General features: G+C 38.8%; 1 protein-coding gene across 1 annotated transcript; it reads left to right on the top strand.

Moving 5' to 3' along the window:
• Positions 1-7: 7 nt before the first annotated feature.
• On the top strand, positions 8-20,132 carry GEN1 (GEN1 Holliday junction 5' flap endonuclease). The gene is made up of 14 exons (XM_064146416.1): positions 8-396; positions 4,476-4,673; positions 5,305-5,491; positions 6,680-6,856; positions 7,297-7,407; positions 9,679-9,752; positions 10,256-10,347; positions 11,627-11,777; positions 11,895-11,931; positions 12,021-12,101; positions 13,919-14,049; positions 15,734-15,795; positions 16,329-16,472; positions 16,685-20,132. Exons 2-14 carry the CDS (start codon positions 4,513-4,515, stop codon positions 18,133-18,135), a joined length of 2,859 nt encoding a protein of 952 aa, XP_064002486.1. The 5' UTR covers positions 8-396; positions 4,476-4,512; the 3' UTR covers positions 18,136-20,132.
• The last annotated feature ends 1,721 nt before the right edge of the window (positions 20,133-21,853 follow it).

The raw sequence follows: 21,853 nt of genomic DNA, 5'->3' as shown, positions 1-21,853 counted from the left end.
TTTCCGTGCGCCCGCCATTTTCGAGCAGGGGGAGCTGCTGTTCTGCTTGCGGATCCTGGGGTGGAGTGGCCTTGGGGCTGCTTTCTCTCCCGTTTTCTCTTCTGGGGGGCCTCGGAGTTATCGTCCGGGCCTCTTCGGCTCTTCCTAGGTTTCTCGGGACTTAAACTGGGATGTAAATTTCTTCTGATCCTTCCGTGAAGGCTGAATCCCATTCGTTGAGGAGGCGTCGGGGGTCTCAAGGTACCACGTTATCCGCGCCGCAGGTGTCTGCTCACCGGCGGGAAGGATCGGCGTTGCGGGAGAGCAGCTCTCTTTTTGCCCCAAATCTCAGTGGGCAGGGACAGCCCTTCGAAAGGCTTCTCGTCTGACAGTTGGTCCGCGAAACGTCTGTCAGCGGTGCGTTGTAACGCCAGTTTACATCAAGGCGGGAGTTTTAAGCGCTTGTATTCAAGATGCCTTTGCATCTTGTTGTTTCGCTTGCTGGCGAGTTCTGGGGTTTCTTTTCATCAAAGGAAAATAAAACAAAGGGTTTTGAGAAGGAATGCCGACGTGCGGAAGCATGCTGCCGTTGTGTTTCAGGAGCTCAGGCTCATTGGCGAAGCAGTGCCGGAGTATCGCAGTCGTGCAGAGGGAGTGGGTTGTTTAAAAACCTCTTTCGTGTGTTTTTCTTTTACACCCCATTTTGTTTGTTTTTAAAAACTTCTGAGTTAGATGTAAAGCACATGCATGACGATCTTGTCAGGTTATCTTGGTGATGGGTGAAAGCATCTCTGTATAAATGAAACTTAAGCATTACATTTTTTTTCGCTAGTTATTGAAGTAAAGGACTTACGTTGAGAAAGATTCTCCCTTCTGCTCAGCCCTAGTTAGACACCTGGAATTACGTATACAGTTCGGGGCTCCCCAGTTCATGAGGGATAGAACTGGAGAGTTCCACGAAGGATGATTAAAGGATTGGAGAATCTCTCTTACAAGCAAAGACCTGAGGAACCTGAGCTGTTTACTCTGAAGAAGAGAAGACAGAGAGGAGACCTTATAATTGTCTACAAACATATGACAGGTGGCTATCAGGACGATGAAGCCAATCTGTTTCCAGTGATAGGATGAGGGGCAGTGGGTGTGAACTCAATCCTAGGAAATTTCATCTCGACAGAGCACTGGAACAAGCTGCCCAGACTGGTTGTGGAGTCTCCTCTAGAGATCTTCAAAAATTGCCTAGTTGTGTTCCTGTGTGACCTGCCTTAAGTGGTCCTGCTTTGCAGGGGGTTTGGACTCCCATCTTTGGAGGTCCCTTCCAACCCCTAGCATTCTACAAGCGAAAAAAAAAAAGAATCCCACACTTTTGTAGTCTTAAAACACAAATTTTAAAACTTAAAAGCTGTACCATGGTGTTTTCAGTAATAATTCTAAGTATATGGAAAAAAAATCGTGTTCAGTCTCCCATCTTTGGAAATCACTATCGCTCTAAGCAAGTTGGAGGCTTGTGATGAATAAAGCTTCTCAATAAAATCTGAGTAGACAGATCACTCCTATTGAAAGTGGTAGATCTGTTTGTATACAAGAACCAGATCTAAATATTTTACAGAATATGCTCAGAAAAGCAAAGACTCAAACAATAGAACTTTGTTGCCTCACAATGGAAAAAAGTGGGGAGTTTTTGTTAGTTTTAAAAATGTTTATACTTATGTTTTCTTATTTGTAATCTTGCAGACTGTTAAGCATATGTAAGGCATTGGTCTTTGCTATTAACAATTACCATGTGATATTTCATTACAATATTTTGTAACCAACTAACAGCTTTTAAGCAAAACTGTACTGATGCAGACTTGGCAGGAACCAAGTGACAGCATGAAAAAAGACATCTCTTTTTTTTGCCAAGTGATCTTCTGTTAAACCTCACTGAAGCTGAATATCACACTTGTCTTTTGAGATCCCCTGTGTGGGAAAGAAGTTGATTATGATGAATTTCAAGAAATTATGCCATGTATTTGCATGATGTTTTTGTACTTTTAATTCATTTTATGTGCTTGTGGTGTAACAACCACAAAAGTAAGATGCACCCTGTATGCATACAACTAAAATCAAGCTGACTGATTGACTGATTGTAGCAGAAAGATAAACATGATTTCTTTTGAAAGTAAATATTAACATAAGAACTCAGTTTAAAAGCAACACTGAACTGATTAGCTGCCTTGCTTTAGAAAAGTTACAAAGCATCAAACAACACACTGTACAGACAGGCTTGCTGTCTGAGAGACTAAGATGATAAATGTGGAAGACTGCTGTATTTAACATGGCCGTGTTCACTAGAGGCCACATGGTGGCATAGCTCCTCAGGTGTCTGAAGCAGATCTTGGAGCTCAGGTAGCTCATCTAGTCATAGTTTATTCAAAGCAGGGGGCTATTCAGCACACAGTAGTTTCAGAATCAGCAAGAAAGAAATACAAAGCATTCCATATTTCATTTTATTTTTGTCTTCTATCGAGGGAAAAAAGAGAGTGGGAAAAGTGGATAAATAAACATGAGGCAAACATGGCAGGAATAGGTTGGTAGTGTGAAGAGGGAAAAGCAGATTGTGTTAGAAGCTTTTTATAGAACTGGCAAAGTATGAAAACCAGAAGATTAATGAAAAAAAGAAGGAAGAAAATGGGTAATAGGGTAGCATGGAGAGTAGAACTATATAAGTAAAGTTAAATAAGAGGCAGTGTACTGTGTAACAGGTGTATGTTTTCATCTGACATTCATTATAGGTAGTGCCAGTCACACAATACCAAGATTAAAATAGTAAAAACACACTGTGTGGTGTATTTCTGCAATTGTAGTGTTATAAATCTTGAAATGTATGTTTAATGGGACCTCTGGAGGCAATTAATGCAGATCCCTTGCTCAGAGTGAGACTTCCACCAGTACTGGATTGATAAGGATTCTGCAAACTGGTAATGAGATGTTGAAAATCTCCAAAAATGAAGATTCTGCAACCTCTGTGCAACCAGTGCTGCAGTACCCTCTGTCTTTCAGTGATCTGGATGAGGATATTGAATATACCCTCATTAAGTTAGCAAATGACAGCAAATTGGACAGGAGTGTTGATCTGCTTGAGGGTGGAAAGGCTGGATTGATGGGCTGAAGCCAATGGCATGAAGTTTTAACAAGGCAAGTGCCAAGTCCTACACTTGAGTCACAACAACCCCATGCAACATGACAGTCCTGGGGAGGAGAGGCTGGAAAGCTGCCTGGTGAAAAATGACCTGGAGGTGTTGGCCAACAGCCCGCTGAATATGAGCCAGCAATGTGTTCAGGTGGCCAAGAAGGCTAGTGTCAAATAGTGTGGCCTGCAGGACTGGAGAAGTGATTGTCCCCCTGTACTTGGCTCTGATGGGGCTGCACCTTGAATACTGTGTTCAGTTTTGAGTGCCTGACTACAAAAAGGACATTGAGCTGTGTTGTGCGTTTAGGTCCAGCAACAGCCAAGCCCCACACAGCTGCTCAAGCAGCTGCTTCCTCAACCCCTTCTCCTGGTAAGATGGAAAGGAGAAACTGTGAGCAAATTGTAGTACAAAGAATGAAGAAACATCAGGAATAGTAATAATGAACTAATATATAAAGGAAGTGACATGAAATATAGACAGCTCAACTTACCCAGCCAAAGCTTGCTGTGCACCAGCTCCTTATGTAGCAGCGGTGATGTTATATGCTGTCAAAAATACCATTGGCTCTTTCAGCTGGCTGTCCTGGATGTGGCCACTCTGAACTTCATGTACGGAACATTACTCTTATTCTAGACAGACCCAGGACAAGATGCAGGAGCATGTCCAAAGAACGTCAAGAAGAAATGGAGGCTCAGGGAAGTCCATGCTGCTCTTGTAGTAAGGTGGAGATCAGTGTCTTTTCCCAAGTAATGTGAAAAAAACAAGAAGAAACAACCTCAAGAGGTGCCAGGGAAGGTTTAGGTTGGCTCTTAGAAAGCATATCTCTACTGAAGGGGTTGTAAGGCACTGGAACAGGCTACTCAGGGAAGAGGTAAAGTCACTATGTCACTATCCCTGCAGGTATTTAAAATATTTATGGATGTCATGCTGAGGGACATGGTTTAGGGTGAACTTCATAATTCGAAAGATCTCTTCCAACAAAAAGAGTCCTATGATTTTTTATCTCAGTTCCCTCTGGAGTTTCCCAAATCAGAGTCTGGCTGTTGACCTTTCTAATATCATCTTGGTACACTAAGGAAAGTTTTAGTTCTGTCATCACTGTAAGAATGCCTGAAGTGACTTTAAGCTATTCCTGTTTGAACATAAGCATTTTAACATGAATACCCCCATTTCTGATCAGGAAGTGATTTTGTTGGGAAGTGTGATTTTTCTTTGGTTTTAAATCAAACTTGGATTGTGTGTATGTAACAGGCACATTAGCCTTGGAAAGGAATGTTTTGTTAAAGTTATATTCTGAAAGCATTTCGTTTTGTTTGTTCTTCACAGCTAAAACCTTCATGCTGATGTTAAAGAAGCTGGAACAATGGGAGTGACTAATCTGTGGCAAATCCTCGAGCCTGTGAGACAGCCTGTCAACTTGAGCAGTCTCAAGGGAAAAACACTTGCTGTTGATTTAAGTCTATGGGTTTGTGAAGCACAGACAGTTAAAAAGATGGTTGGAGTAGTTACCAAGCCACATCTGAGGTATGGTATCCGTATAAATTATTGTAGCCAGAAGTCTTCTATGTGTATAATTTAGGTATGATACTTACTCCAAATTTAAGACTACCTGTAGAGTTCATATAAATGCATTGCTTTGATTCTGCTGTTAGTACAAATATAAAGGTCTTGAAGTCACACTGGTTGAATTCAGTTTAATGTCCAAGTGCAAATAGTACTTGAGCCCATGCTACCCTGTCTTGAGACCTCAGCCATGGTGCCATGGTCTAGCCTTGAGCTCTGTGGTAAAGGGTTGGACTTGATGATCTGTGAGGTCTCTTCCAACCCTGATGATACTGTGATACTGTGATACCTCCAGGGACAGTGCCTCCACCACCTTCCTGGGCAGCCCATTCCAATGGGAAATCACTCTCTCTGTGAAGAACTTCTTCCTAATATCCAGCCTAGACCTACCCTGGCACAACTTGAGACTGTGTCCCCTTGTTCTATTGCTGGTTACCTGGGAGAAGAGGCCACCCCCCCACCTGGCTACAATGCCCCTTGAGGTAGTTGTAGACAGTAATAAGATCACCCCTAAAGGTGATGTAAGGAAAATATCTGAAGAAACCAGGCTTTACTAATTCTGCAACTTGTGGAACACCTTGCTTTATTGCAGAAACCTATTTTTTCGACTGTCTTTCTTAACATCAATGGGAATTAAACTAGTGTTTGTCATGGAGGGAGAAGCCCCAAAGTTGAAGGCAGACACCATGAGTAAGAGGAATGAGATGCGCTATGGACCTTCCAAGAAAGTTGGAGCTGCAAGAACAGGGAGATCATTCTTTAAAGCCATTTTAAAAGAGGTACTTACTGGAGGACTCTATTTCAATATTTTTAATGAGACAGAAAGAAATATATCTGAATTGCACTTGAAATAATTAATAGTTTTCTACACAACAAGTTTCAGTATTTTGAGGGAGCATATGCCGTTGAAATTTGGCCTTACAGCATCTGTTAACTGTTGTAGAAGAGGGATGATGTCAGTTAAAATACTTTTTGTGTCTGAAATGTTCCTCTGTATGTTATTCTATAGCGAGCCACAATCATAATTGAGTGTATGTTGCACAAATCAAATTTTCTTGTTCTTTTATATATGTTAGCATTGATACTTTTTTGTTTTTTTTCCCTAGATTGGGGTATACATGAAAACAGGAATACGCTGTATACCTACGCAAGCTAAGCTAGCTCATTTTTCAAGAGGTAGAACTGTTTTTAACCTAGGTCTACCATTTGGTAAAGTAGCTGAATAGCTGAGATAATACACTTGTTGAAAACCTTCTTAATTAAGCCACAAGGAAGATTTTATAGTTGCCTTCAAAGCAACTCTGATTGCAAAGACCTTCTATTCAGTAATTTTCTTCTTCATTTGTTGTTGCGGGTAGTTAACCATTTTTGTCTATTCAGAATTTTGTGAAATAGAATTTATAGACACTCATGGCTTCAGTGAATTCACTGCACTACCAGTTCATGGTTTACTCTTACGTTCTGAAATGAATTATTTTTTCTAAAATTTTGAAGAAGTGCATATGAGTATGTGTCAGTATGTCAGCAGGCCAACAGCTTTTATGCTTGATATTCTCAGAGTCTGACATCTACTGAAAGATGTCTGTGCTAGCTTGTAGTAGTAGTAGTGTTACTACTCAAGTAAACAGCATTACTTCACAAAGATGAGTATCGCTTTGTTAGTCTACTTTTGAAACATCCTCAATATCTATTTTAAGTGTAAAGATTTTTGTGAAGGAGTAGCCTGTAACCATGCTCCAATCAATCACGTTGTGTAAATAATACCTGTATTTTTGTATATTTGTATATTTCTTCTCACTGTTACAGTAAATTGTTTCTCTTTAGAAAGTGCTTGTATTGATTTAGTATTCTAATGGCAGTGTCACAATAGCAGGACTTGTATGCACTTACACCCAAGAAAAGGCATGTGAATAAGCTCATCTAATTCAGCATTCAATCTCACTTTACTTTTGGATCCCTTCTTTTAGTGTCTCCAACTGCTGGAGTGTTTAGGTATCCCTTGGGTTCAAGCAGCTGGGGAAGCAGAAGCGATGTGTGCCTACCTAAATGCAAAAGGACTCGTTGATGGCTGCATTACGAATGATGGCGATGTCTTCTTATATGGTGCTCAAACAGTTTATAGGAACTTTGCCATGAATGCTAAGGTAATGTACCTCATCCCATTCTCACAACATCTTTAGTCTCTTTACCCAGAATGTAAATAGAAAAAAGGGACTTGAAGCAATTATTAAGATACTATTGCACTACAAATAGTGAACAACAAAAACACCCCTTGACTTATTTTACTTTTGTGTCACTATTTTATGCCTATATTTAAAACTTGAAATTCCACAATTGTAGTTATTCATGTGGTGTCTATGAATTACATCATGAATGTTAATTGCTGCTGCCTTTTTTTTTTTGCCTGTTGGACCTCTGTTACGGAATAGACTCATTTCTTGCAGATGTGGATGTATAGGGATAGTTAAACAATCACAACTGAATGTCACTAGGTAGGTTCCTTCGTTGATGTTAGAGAAATAACATATGTGATACTTTTCTCTTGCAGGATCCAAATAACATATGTGATACTTTTCTCTTGCAGGATCCACATCTTGACTGTTACACAATGTCATCTATTAAGGAGAAACTTGGTTGTGACAGAGAGTCTTTGATTGGGCTGGCTATTCTTCTGGGTTGTGATTATCTTCCAAAAGTAGGCATGAAAAGTTTTTATTACTTATTTACGCTGTCTTGTGCGTGCGGACAAAACAGTGCATGATTATTGAGATCTAGTTGAGGAAGATGCTTGCTTAGTTGCTGTAAATTTTATTTGTGAAGGCTTAAAGATAATCAAAATGGTTCATTAATAGAAATCTTTTTAAAAGTGTTGCATATTATTCCAGGCTTTTTGTATAGTGGAGATGAAGACAAATGTTTAGCTGCTGATTACACTGAGCAGAGATGTGATAACTCAGTTGTTGGTGAGGTTGCTTTGTAGCTACTGGTGTATAAGTACATTCCTGACAGACTAGCTGTGGAAAAAAAAACAAGAAAAACAACATTGAGCCATTTGGAAGAGTTTGGAAGACTTTAATAGTGATGGTTTCGAAATGTAGCAGTTCATAAATCCAGTTCTGGATGCAGTTTGGATGTATCCCCTTTTAGTTGTATCATTTGCAAATGTATGATTTACAAAGAAGTAGAAGTCACTAGTTGTAAGCTTGTCTGATCAATAAAGTGAGAGGGATCTCACTCATTACTACTACACTTTTTAACTTTTTTTTGTCTCCTATAAGTTCTTGAATATTTTTTTAAACTTTGAACAGAAGCTGTTAGAATGGCTATCTGATATGCAAAGGAAGCAGGATAAAAGTTGATTTCCATACAATTTGTCATAGAGTGATTTTAGACAACAGTTGCTCCCATTCAGGCTTGCAATAGATACCTACTTATCCTTGAGTCAAATTTGATACAACTGTCCTTTTAAACAGCTGACACTGCTGAAAGAGCAAATAGCTCTCATTTTTTCTGAAGGGCTTGCTTCTGTTATGCCAATCTTTAAATAGTAATTTATTATTATCACTATTACAAAATGAATGTATAAAGAGAGAAGGGAGAAAAACAAATAGTGACTAATTAGTAGTTACTGTAATGGAACCAGCAGCTGGCAGAATGCCAGGTTATTGCAAAGTGTTAAAGTGACATGATTATGTAATGTTAGATAGGGATTTTGAGTTACTGTAGCTCAGCAAAATGGTTCATGGTAGAAACTTTAAAGGACAGCTGAACTACAGGAATGTGTTTGGAGTGGGCATTGGCAGAATAAGTGAGAATATATAATTGTAATTACTTTGTTCAATATATGTCAAATTAAGGTTTTTCTTGTAGAAGATGAACATCTGACTCTTTTGAGTGTCTGGATGCAGTTCAATGAGACTTTCTAGTAGGATTTGGATGTAAATTTATTTTCTATGTTTGCACATACTCAGTTCAGCTATTACAGCTGAATAAAAATGAACTATAGATATATTTATACTATTACTATAGAAGCACACTCAATGTAATCTTTATATTCAATTGTACTGATTCTTAGCAAAATGAGATAAGAATGTAGAAGAACTAGGAATGCAGAATATGCATTTTCAATTTAGTGCCATGGGCTAGTTGATTGGATAGGGCTGGGTGCTAGGTTGGACTGGGTGATCTTGGAGGTCTCTTCCAACCTGGTTGATTCTATGATCTTGAAGGACTTTTCCAATCTAAGAAAATCCTGTCTGAGTTGGAAGGGACTTCTAAAAGTCATCTAGTGAAACACTACTTTGAGTAGGTACATCTTCAACTAAATCAAGTTACTTAGAGCTCTGTCCAACCTTGAATGTTTCCTGGAATGGGAAATCTACTATCTCTTTGGGCAACTTGTTCCAGTGTTTCACCACCATTGTAAACAATGTACTCCCTCTAGAAGAATGTGTACCCTCTTTTAGTTTAAAGCCATTACCTTCTGTCCCATCTCTTCTGTCTCTTAGGTTCCAATCTCTTGACTCTGAAATTCAAAAGCTCTGTCTCCATCTTTCCATGACAGCGCTGAAAAGTGTCATCTCTGTGGCATTAGCTGGCAAGAATGTTATCAGTATTTTATATTGTTATGCCATTAACCTGTTTCAGAAGGGAAGAAGGAAAACAAAGCAAACAAACCTTCTTTTCCTATTGTTTCTTTACCTTCTTTCTCTACCTTGTTTTATCTGAGCTGCTGTTGAGCTTAGGAATGCTTCATGCAGCTTGTGTGTTGCACAGGTAGCACAGCTGTCGTCTGTCACCTTCTCTTGCTTTAGAACTTGGCCAAAAATTATTTTTCTCAATTTATTCTCAACATCTCTGATAATTTTTGTAATTTCTCTACATAGTGTTATGAAAGCAGTTTTTATGAAAATCTGGATATTTTCTGTTTGTTGTTAAGTATGGTTTCATATTTCTTTCTGTGCAGGGTGTTCCGGGAGTTGGAAAGGAACAGGCTTTAAAGTTAATTGAGACTTTGCAAGGTCAAAACTTACTGCAAAGGTAAAATGAAAATTTATGTTGCATGCTGAAGTACTTTGATTTTGTTCAAAAACTTTCTAGTGTGTCTTCAGCTATAAGAAAACATTTGTAATACTTAAATGTGAAGAGGAGGGAGAAGATTACCACATTCCTTACTTGATTTGCTAAATGAATTATGTATTTTGCCAGGCAAACTTCTTACTTTTTTTAAGCATTAACCAGCTTCTTGCTTTTTAGATTTGTGTTGGTATCTTGGAAAGGAAGTCACAGAGCTTGATGAGAGACTTTTGCTGATTTTTAATTGGGTTGTGGATCAGAAGATGAGATGCAAAATGCTTTCTTTATTTGTTATCTCAATATGTGTGATAAAAGTAGAAATCCAGCAATGATACAATGTCCTGTAAAAATGTCTGATTCCTATGTCAGAAAATTCTGTTCCTAAGATTTATAAAATAATTATTTTTCAGTGGTTTAAGTAGGGAAGTTTGAAATAATTCTTAATCTTTTTAATGCAATCCTTTTAGGTTTGAGCAATGGAAAGAACAATCTCAGTATGATACTAATCCACTTCTAGTTGTTAAAAGGACAGTTCACTGTTCTGAGTGCCATCATCCAGGTCAGTGTGAGAAACACTGGATTTTATATTTCACCTAATAGGTTAATTTTGTCATGAGGGTGTTTTCTTGTTTGTTGGAGTTTTGATTTTTTATGGCTAGCATTAAAAACTGCTTCTGGGCTATCTTCACATTTTCAATATAGTGTGTATGTATATTTTTGAGGCTGGGGACTGCCTTTCTGCAAAAGTAAAGCTAGTTGATAGCAGATCAGTTGTGCCTTTTTAAGATTATCAGTAAAGAAAATATGCTGTACTGACAGGCAACTATTTATTTAGTTGCCCGAATTGGTCTCACATTGAGAGGACTGCATCTGTTAGCATTGTTGAATTTTGCTGCAGTGTTTTCTTAAGAATAAATTCATCTTAAGGAAACTCATTTTGGTAGCATCTTTCCTCCGTCAGCTTGTTCAAACTCAATGGCTGGAGAAGGAAAAGCTTATTTCAAATATGTTATGTACATGTGCGAGGTTGTCAGGACTACTTTTGTACTTTAAGAGTTATGATGGTTTGGGTGTTCCCCGCCCCCCCTGCACTTTAGAAATCACTCAGACTAGGCTCAGCCAGATCTGGAAATATGAATGAAGCTATTTTTTCACAGATAGCACAATATACAAGCAGATATTTACAATATATACAGTTATATACAGAAATATACAAGGTAAAAGGTAATACAGAAACACAACTCTCCTCCCAGAAACCTGAGTCCCCAGGAGGGGTTCTCAACCACCCCTGCACCTTCCCCCTGTCCCTCTCACCTTACCCCAGTCCTAAGGAAGAATAGAGGTTCAGCCAAGAGGTTAAGAAGCAAAGGTGAGTGGAGGGTGTGTTACAGAGATGTAGCCCAGTCAGCAGCTCAAGCGAGAGAGAGACAAAATGGCGAGAGTGTTATCTAATGTTCTCATTTCTTCTTCCCAAACTCCTTAGCGAGACTTCTGAGGGAAGTAGACATCACCATTGTTTTCCTTTCACAGCCTATAATCTAGTTCTTCTCACCAAAACATTCCACCCTGCTTCAAACTAGCACTAGGGTAATAAGGTTTTCAACATAAGATGTGAAACTCTTGGGGGAAAATTCTTCCCAAAAAATGAAAGCTTGCCTATATATGTCAGTTTTCACTGTAGATGCACAAACACAGCTAATGCACTCAGATCTGCTTACAGCTACTATTCACATCAGATTCATGGGTTTCTGAGCTTTGTTGTTGTGCTGTTAGCTTTGTGTGTCTGGAGATTTTAGAAACCTCTTTTCTCCTCACTGTTTGTGCATCTGCTTCTGTAGGATCGTACAAGGAACATGAGCACAGTGGATGTCAGTTCTGCAAAAGCTCTAGATACTGCAAACCCAGTGACTCCAAACACTGCTGCCCTTGCGAATGGCATCAGTTAGAACGAGCGAAACAAGCAAATGCAGTGGAGGACAATATCAGAAAGTAGGAATGGCTTGAAAATTAAACCGCTTTGCCCTGTGCTCATGTGCAGAGTGAGCATTTGAATTCTGTATTTTTCCCATTTGTATTCAGATCCTAACACTTTATTTTTACCTGCAGAAAAGCCAACAGTTGTGAGGGCTTTCCATTCTCTCAGGTATTTAAATTTATTTTTTTAAAACCAATTAATTGAAATTTCAGTTTTCTGCCCTCTCTTAAAACTGCTTATTTTTTGTTTTATCCAAGGTTATCCAAGAATTTCTTGTAAACAAGAATAAATTGATCAACATCAAGGAATGTCAACGACCAAATTTATTGTCTTTTCAGGTATATAATTGTGGCCGTTTGAGTTAGATTTCTAGCTCAGACATAAAAATATTTGGAACAGAGAAGCTTAGAAGTAGAAGCTCTGAGTGGAGAGGTGAACATTCTAGGGATAGGCCATATAATGGCAACAGTGGATAAGTTAATATAATTTCATTGGCGCATCAGGAGCTCTGGAACCACAGCTTGTTCCTTCTCTTTGCTGCTTCTGCTGTGCCCGCTGCTATCTTCCCTCACTGCTGTTTTGGCTGCTGCTGCTTTTGCTGCTTCGCTGCTGCTTGACCCCTTCCTCATCCTCGTTAAGGTTATTATATTTCTATGGTAGTTTATTCTCCTTATACTGATATATTTAAACTATAAGAAATACAATTTCACTTTTTGCCTGACTTGCCAAAAATCCGTGTTGTAGTGAGTTTATTCTACCAGGGGAGGGATCCACCCTAACCCAGGACAATTACAAAATACTAGATGTTTGGTATTTTTTTCCTGTGATCATTTTGATTTCTGTTGGTTATTTTACTGGAAATAAGAAAGAATCTTGCTACAACTTCTGCCTCAATTTTTAAAGCCTCAAATTGAAGACTTTGAAAAAAATTGGTCGGTGTAAATAGGTTTGTAGAAAAATAGAAGAAAAAGAAATCAGAAAAGTTCACTATTTTGTTTTTCCAATATTACTAAAGTGTGTTGCTGAGTACTGCATTATCTACATAAAGTACTGTATCATTATATGGCATAGTATATGCTTCAGGGATGCTGTCATTTTTGTTTCATCCACCTTTCCTAAAGGTATGGACAGGCTCTTGTTTTTATTTGTACTTGCTTCATCAGTGCACTGACACAGTGTGTATATGATACCTTTGGGTGTTCTGGCAGGTCACGATAACCTTTTCATGTTATCTTCCTTTTTGAAGATACTTTTAGTATTGAGATATACAGCTTCTGTATATAGCAAGCAGAAGTGTTTTTTATTCTGAATCTCAGAATTCTTTCAGTTAGAAAAGACCTCTAAGATCATCAACCATAAGACCGTCGTGGCCATTATACCATGTCACAAAGTACCATGGACACGTGTTTCTTAAGTACCTTCAGGGATGATGACTCCTTCATCTGCCTGGGCAATGTTATGTGTTTTTCCAGAAACATAGCAGACTTATGTTTAGCACAATACTACCAGATTTCAAGTTCAGTTTGAATTTAAATTTCACAGAGCTTAGAAGTGGTCTAACTTACTCTCTTTCAATATGAGAAAGGTTAAATAACCCGTGAAGCTTCAGGTTGTTGGGTTTTTTTGAAGGGGATAAGAGTGGTGTTAATATTTGCATGTCAGCATTGTTTTCTAACAATGATTTTCATTTGTTTAAAGGAGAACTTTTAAAATATTTCATTTTCCAATATTGGTGACACAGAATTACCTGTAGCATAGCAGACCATCCTTAAGCAGTGTCGGTTCAATGAAAGTCTAGGTTCATCCTTCTCTCACGTGCAAAATCTGTAATTTTCACAGCTCCTTGAGTAGCTGATCTGAATCTGATAAAGTGTTTGGCAGCTGTCTTACCTTTGCTGCTTCCACTATACAGCTGTTTTCTTGGCTTGTTATTGACAGCTGATGAGTCTGCCCTGTTCTTGACTGATCCTTTCTATTGCAGTGATAAGCTGTTGGGCATTACACTAATGTACATAAAAGCACTTTAAATATATCAAGTATTTAATGTTGTGTCCCGACTACATAGCTGACAATGCATTACATGTAACAGAATAAGAAAGCTTCCAATTTTGGGACATTTGTTGGTTTAGTGGTTTTTTTTTAAATATATTACCAGATATTTGCAGCTGAGAAGATGGAATGGACCAAACATTATGCTTGTAAGAAACTGTTAGCACTATTGACACATTATGATATGATGCAAAGAAAGTCTGGATACACTGATTCAAAACAACTGCAGGCAATACGGTAATGTAGTTTGATTTCTTGGTCTTATTATGTTTACTTATGATGCTGGATGAAAATCATGGATTTTTTTTTCCTTTTTAAGGAAATAGAATGGTGTTCTTTAATCCCTGTTTCAAGCTTTGTGCTCATTTTGACTAGAGGTAAAAATTTAGATGAATATCCCAATTCTTACACTACTATTGCACAAAGAAATGCATATAGTGGTTTCCTTTATATGAGAATGCCTACTTTCACTATGCTTTCTGTTCTGTATCCTTAGATCTGCATGTGTCATTTACCATTGCAGGTTTGATCCACCTCACAGGTTCTTAGCAAAAGTTTGACTTCTGTGATTCAAAATAAGAGGCTAGGCTTAGAAATCAGGAGATTCTGCAATGGTCTGGTTCTTTGTTAAACAGACTGTCATAGTACTATGTGTCTGATAAATCATTGATTTACAGTTCTGTTCTGCTACCCCTTCTCAAAACAACTTTTTAATTCACACCTGCTGCATTTAGGAACATAAGAATGACCAGGTATCCTGTTGAAAAAATGATGTGCAGGAATTAAAATATATATATATAAACATGCAACTACTTTCTTGTCATCCAGGTTTCTGTTACTTAGGAGTTTTCTGAGCTAGGATTGCTACTTATGTATTCTCTCAGCCCTCAATGTATTTCATTTTTAATAATCTAATATTTTTTTTAACTTATATAACAGTTTGAAATGTGCAGTGTCTGTTAACAAATCTCTTAACATCACTGTGTGAAGGGAATTGTGACTTATTTAGCATAAACCAGCATGTTTCCCAAATGAAAGTCATACTTCCATTCTCTAAATTCTTATTTTATAGGATGGTTATTAGAGTTTTTTTCATGTCCTTTCATGATGCTCAGTGTTCTATAGAGCTTAATTTCGGGAGGACAGAGGAACAATCAGTAGCAATGTGAAGAGATAGTTATCATAGTCTGTTAAATTAATGCTTCCAGGGAAGCTGTTCTTTTCAGTGTTGTCATTGAAAAGAGTGGAGAGACCATTTAGGGTCTGCTTTTTAAGCAGATTGGTTAGATAAATTACCAGCATCTATTTTGAATGAATTCACATCCTCTGTTTATAATACTTTCTAGTGTTTCAGGTGTTTCACAACCAGATCATGTATGTTCTAGAAGATTTCTTTTGTGAATAAATGTTTAAAAATGCAATAATGATTTGGCAGGAGCCTTTTCACACTTAGCAACCTATTAAATTAGGGTGTAGATAATGTTTTAGAAAAATTCCATAGCCTGTTCCTGCTCAGCTCATGTTTTATATTGCTTCATACTTGTGCAAAAGATATGAATGACCTTATCTAGCCACTCAGAAAATCTCTGTATGGCAACAGCCTTTGCTGTGACTGATGTTTGCAGAAAGAGGACTGTGTCATGGTTGTCTGTTGTGGACAGCTATTTTACTTCCTGTTGTGCTCCTCTGAGCTGTATCAGTTAAAAAAAAGGTTTAGTACTCAAATCTAGATCCAAAATTGTAATGGGTAACTTATTCAGGGAAGTAGCATCTTTCTAAAAAGGGTATTCATTTGACTATTAAAAGAATACCTTTTCTTCTGAATCATTACAAATTAGAGTACTGAAATATTTTTAGGTAACAGATTCTTAGTTTTCTGTTTAAACAAACTCATTTAGTGGTCTTCTTTTTGTTCATACAGGATAGTCAAGCCACGTGTTAAAAATGGAATTCCTTGTTTTGAAGTCGAGTGGCAAAAGCCAGGTTGGTCTGGTTTCTTTCTACATTATGGAACAAAACAGAGAAAAAAAAGAAAAGCATGCTTTAAAGAGGAGACTAGTTTAACATCATTATGAGGCAGAGAAATGTGAGTGAGATTGGAAACAGTTCTATTAAAACAATAGAATATATACATCAGATTTCATGTACTTTGAAAGTAAAAGTAGTAATCAAAAACATATCTACCTAGAAAACAAGGGATTCTGTCTGCAGGTATTTTTTCTGGTATGTTCTAATAAGACCTGGACTCTGTTTCATCTCTTATTTCACTATATCCCTGAAGCTGGTTTTGCTTGCCAACTAGAAGTTTTCATATGCTGACAGGCTTCTACCTTTAGTATACCTGGAAAATGGCAGAAATAAGAAGTCTTCACGAGTAGAAGGCTTCACTCAAACACTGTACTGCTGACCTTTTTACATACCTTCTTTGTGCTCAGCTGTTTCATTCTTTGCTTTTCTTACTCTCTACTTTGATATGTGTGTATATGCATGTCTAATGTAGAGTCATTAATTTTTAGAACATTATATTGATGCAGAAGATGAACCTGCAGAGCTGTTTGTAGTCACAATAGAAGAGGAGTCTTTGTTTCAGGCTGCTTATCCTGATGTTGTTGCCCTTTATCAAGATGAAACATCAGAAGTTCTGAAGAAGAAACAGAAAAGTAAGTCCAAAATTTGTTCCTTATTTCATATGGGTCTTGCCAAAATACAAGAAGCAAAAGCAATATTTATCCCACTGAGCAGTATTACATTTTGTCAAGATCAATGCATGATGGTTTGCAGGGATTGTTCCTTATTACTATATTCTTTAGCACTAGAAAATTGGAACTGTGCTTAATATGTCATTTTGATATGCCTTTTTCATATTTTTCAGGCAGGAAAGACAGACCAAAAGAAAAGGAATTATTACATGTTTATGATGAAGTTAGCGACCTTCTGTCTCAAATGAATTTAAAATCTAAATGTGGAATTATTTCTATGCCAGACTCCCTGTCAGATAGAAAAACTCCCCCAGAAGATCAGGCATGCCAGAGAAATACAGAATTAAAAGATTCAAGGTTAGCTAAAGGTTCTTCTGTAACAAGTGTTCAGATGCCAGCATCAGCAGCTCCTCTTCCTCTGACTGCACCACCTTACTCCCTTATACAGGGCACATTGACTGACTCATCTGTATGGCCAGCACAACTGACTAAACATTCAGAGGTACCATGCTTTTCCTCTGTAACAGCTGGTGCACAGCTGAACAATATTAACTGGAAAGGAACCTTGTTCAGTGCTTTACCAGCCCATGGGGGTGGTACCTGTGATCCAGCAGCTGACTTAACTGCATGTTTAAAACACAGGGATCCGCTATCCTATGATACAGTAAGAAGTAGCTCAGAATATTCTGATGCTATGCAGTCTGATCAACATCACTCTGATAGTGCAGATGATTGGGTTTCAGATGATGCCATGGAACAACTTCAGGAGCGGTCTTTAAGTGAGCGAATACTTAAGAAGACTTGCATTCCATCAAAGCCCTTGTTGTCTGAAGATGTAGTACAAGTGGAATCTTTGAAATGTTTTAAACAAACAAAAGAAACATTGAGCTTTGATAAAGATCATGTCTCTTCCTCATGTCAGTTCAATAAACTAGTGCAGGGAAGTAAGAATGTGCTGTCAGAAAACCGTGCAAGGGAATCCAGTGTACCCATTTATCAAGATCAGTACAAAAAGACTGAGAGCCTGTCCAAGGTGGTGGAAAAAGACCGTGATGGAAACATTTCAACATCTCCAGCCTTCAGTGGGCAACCAGAGACACTCCATCTCGGGCACAGAAGTCTTCCAGCATCTCAAAAGCCAGCAGGTGTTGTAAGTGACTGTCATATTGAAGAAGCTTGTACTCAGCCTGCTTGGAAAACTTCTAAAAAGAGCGTGTGTGAGAACAGATGTTCTTCTAGTGAAGACAGTGATGACATGCATAGAAATCTAATCTGTGAGCAGCAGAAAAAGCAACTGAACCCTGGTCAGTTTAAAAAATGTTTTAAGAAGAAAAGGAGTAACACTGTTAATAGCAAAAGAACCAACAGTGACTCAGCCCTTGTAATTAAAGGGAAACAGAAAAAGACCAATTTTACAAAATCTGGTAATAGTTTCTCATTGAAAGTATCTCCAAAACCATCCTCTCTAGGGGAAGTTAATTGTTCCCCAAGTTCAGAGCAATCATTTGAGAGGTCAAGTTCTGCTCCCACGCAAAAAGCTGAAAGTGCTCTTCTGACTTGTGTGTGGACAGACAGTCCCCTTCCCCTGTCTGAAAGACTGAAAGGAAGAATAAAAACCAATTAGGTTCTCTATAAAATAGGTTATGATACCAATTAACTCTGAACCTTCACTTTTATCAGAGTTTTTTCCTCAAAGTTTCTGCATTATACTCTTAGCAATTTTAAGTGGACGTGGTGATGAATGACTAAGAAATGCTGTGAAATGCTGCATAGTGGTGCTGAAATTTGAAACCAAAATGTCAGCAAAAACACCAAATAGCTGATTATAGTTATTCTAGAGTGATACATAAGCATCAAAATACAGTGTACAAGGCACCAGGAGGGTTTATTCATGAAATAAGGTTGTTTTTTTCTCCCTGACAATGGTAAGGTTTTTGTGTACTGCTATTGGGTCTTCTGTTTATAAAAACAGACTTACTGAAATGGTGCCTGCTCAAATGTGGGAGATTCTTAATAAGACAAAGTGATACAGCTGATTCCAACTGAAATTTTCCATTTTGCTCCACCAACTTAATTCTGCTACTTTTAAAATGAGCCTTCAAATCCTGGTGTGCTGGCTGCATTGATTGTCTCAAAGAGAGCAGGTAGAGATGCACAGCAGATGCACCCAGCAGGGCAGCTAAATTTATATCTGGTGTGCCCTGTAATAAACTTTGTTTTACATGTGTGCATCTTCCAAAGAAGGGAATAAGCCAGGTAAGGGGAAATTGATGACTGTTTTAATCAAACATTTACATCATGGGCCATTTGTTTTATTAAATATTATGTGAAATCCCATCTAACACTCACTTCTACTTAGAATGAAGGTTACGTTACAGAAAATCAACATCTACTGAACGTATTGGAGAACCTTTGAATGATAGACTGTTTGAAGGGGGAACAATTCCATTTCTGAATGTGTTCTTTCTGTCTCTACTATAGAAGCAAATCTTTGTTCATACACACATCAAACAAAAAGTTGTTTTAAAACAGCTTATCAAAATGTACTGTTGCTTACATTTAAGTGTTCCTAACTTCTTCTATGTCCTAACCAGAAGGAAGGCCACTCTTACCAAGATATAAAGTTAACAATAGAAATTTAGAATATCAGTGCCTTAATGAAAATGTCCCTTCTTTCTTCATAAAGACCAAGGCTTTAAATGATAAAGCTAAATTCCAGAAACGTTTAAGGAGGAAACAGGGAGTCTATAAACAATCTATAGTTATCCAAATCAGTAGTTTCTCCATATGGCCACTCCAAATGTATCATGGAAATGAGAACAAATAGAAGAAAAATACTGGAAACTTGTTTTCTATTTTGTAGATGGTCTTTATTCTGGAGACTCTTAACCAGCCAACTGACATGAGAAGTTAGCTGGAAGGATAAAACTGCTAAGGAGTATAAGAGTAACAGTCACCTGGGGACTGTAAGTGGAGAGGCTCCTTATGGAGTGGTCAGCCAGGGAGAGATCAGACCAGTTTTTGTGGAAAAATGGTACTGGTTTTGTATGATTCTTTTCTTTCTGATGAATTGGAATACCGAAAGTTGGAATCAAGAGTTTGAATTCTCATTAATAAAAATGCCAACATCAAGTGATCAGCATCTCATTTGTTCTCTCCCAGTGTATGAGAATGTGGGTTTTTTTGGTGGAAAATTCAAATGTTACCCACAGTGTGTGGATATCTGTGATTTAACATTTTCTTTAAAATGTTGGGCAAGAGCAGTTTTTAGAGTCTTCCTTGCTTATTCCCAAATCTGGCTGGAATGACTGCTTTAGTGGATGATTCACTGAAAACACTGTGCCAGGATGTTTTGCAGATGATAGAAACCAGAAACAAGATATAATTGTAACATAATAAGAGCTGCAGAGGGGGAAAATACTGTTGTTGATTATTGATACAAATTAATCTGTTTTGGTTTGTTTTAAAGTACAGTTCAGGCATGAAAAGCAGAAAAATCTCAATGTTGTTCAAGTCTTCTGCCACTACTTTAGAAGTGGCAACAGATTCTTACTGCATAGGCTGCCCTGTCTCATTTGGGCTGTAGCTGCTGATTGCAGCAAATAAACATAGTAACATTTATCACTGGGTGTGACTGTTGCTTGAATTAAACTTATGATTATAGAAGGGAAATTAATGTTTCCATTTCTCATCTTTCTGTAATGTACTCAGTCTAAGGATTAGGGATGATTTTTCTACTTTAACATCTTCATAGATGATCTGGATGAGGGCATCGAGTCAGTCATCAGCAAGTTTGCAGATGACACTAAGCTGGGGGCAGAAGTGACTGAGCTGGAGGGCAGAAGGGCTCTGCAGCGGGACCTTGACCGCCTGGACAGATGGGCAGAGGCCAATGGGATGGGGTTCAATAGCTCAAAGTGCAGGGTGCTGCACTTTGGCCACAACAACCCCATGCAGAGATACAGGCTGGGGTCGGAGTGGCTGGAGAGCAGCCAGACAGAGAGGGATCTGGGGGTACTGATTGATACCCGCCTGAACATGAGCCAGCAGTGTGCCCAGGTGGCCAAGAGGGCCAGTGGCATCCTGGCCTGCATCAGGAATGGTGTGGTCAGCAGGAGCAGGGAGGTCATTCTGCCCCTGTACTCTGCACTGGTCAGACCACACCTCGAGTACTGCGTTCAGTTCTGGGCCCCCCAGTTTAGGAGGGACATCGAAATGCTTGAGCGTGTCCAGAGAAGGGCGACGAGGCTGGGGAGAGGCCTTGAGCACAAGCCTTACGAGGAGAGGCTTAGGGAGCTGGGGTTGTTTAGCCTGGAGAAGAGGAGGCTCAGGGGTGACCTTATTGCTGTCTACAACTACCTGAAGGGTGGTTGTGGCCAGGAGGAGGTTGCTCTCTTCTCTCAGGTGGCCAGCTCCAGAACAAGAGGACACAGCCTCAGGCTGCGCCAGGGGAAATTTCGGCTCGAGGTGAGGAGAAAGTTCTTCACTGAGAGAGTCATTGGGCACTGGAATGGGCTGCCTGGGGAGGTGGTGGAGTCGTCGTCCCTGGGGCAGTTCAAGGCAAGGTTGGATGTGGCACTTGGTGCCATGGTCTAGCCTTGGGCACTGTGGTAAAGGGTTGGACTTGATGATCTGTGAGGTCTCTTCCAACCTTGGTGATACTGTGATACTGTGATACTGTGATACTTTGGTACTGTTTTGACTGTGCTTTGCATCCTCTCATGCTTGCAAAGATGATGTTCAGATTAATTGAGTGGGTGTAACAGATAACTTTCTTTAGGAAATATTCCTGCAAGTTTATGTAAGCATAAATGAATGTGTGTATCAGTTTGATGACCCTGAACAAACCACTCAGTGATTCTATGATCTGTCCTTGTCAGCCTAAAGACTTACAGATAACAGGATGCATCATCTGAAGTAAAAGTAATATACCTGCTTTGGGGGTGGGACAAGAAAAGGATGCATCATTCTTCATGTACTTTTCTGACAGTGTTTCTGCAGAACTCCTGTACCAGCCAGAGTATGTTAACTGGTCTGTCACTCCTGATGTTGACATCCCTCTAGCTCGAATGACTCCTGCACAGATACAGAGCAGATCCTTCGGTATCCACTTGAAAAATTCCACTTAGGCATAGCAAATTTATTTAGCGTAGCTTAAGGGAAGGAAACATAAATTTGGCATACTTTGTCATTTTTAACTCACTATTTCAGGTCCATGGTGTATGGAAAAATCAGTACTGTTCGCACAGGGAGCTACAAAAAGTATAGTGTGGGAAAAGGAACCCTCAGTGTCCATCCCACTATCAAGCTACACATTCTCACTCTTTTTCATTGGAAGATGC

Source organism: Pogoniulus pusillus, chromosome 7, assembly GCF_015220805.1.
Source record: "Pogoniulus pusillus isolate bPogPus1 chromosome 7, bPogPus1.pri, whole genome shotgun sequence".
In the NCBI taxonomy this organism is placed as follows: domain Eukaryota; kingdom Metazoa; phylum Chordata; class Aves; order Piciformes; family Lybiidae; genus Pogoniulus; species Pogoniulus pusillus.
This window is presented reverse-complemented; position numbering and strand designations above follow the sequence as displayed.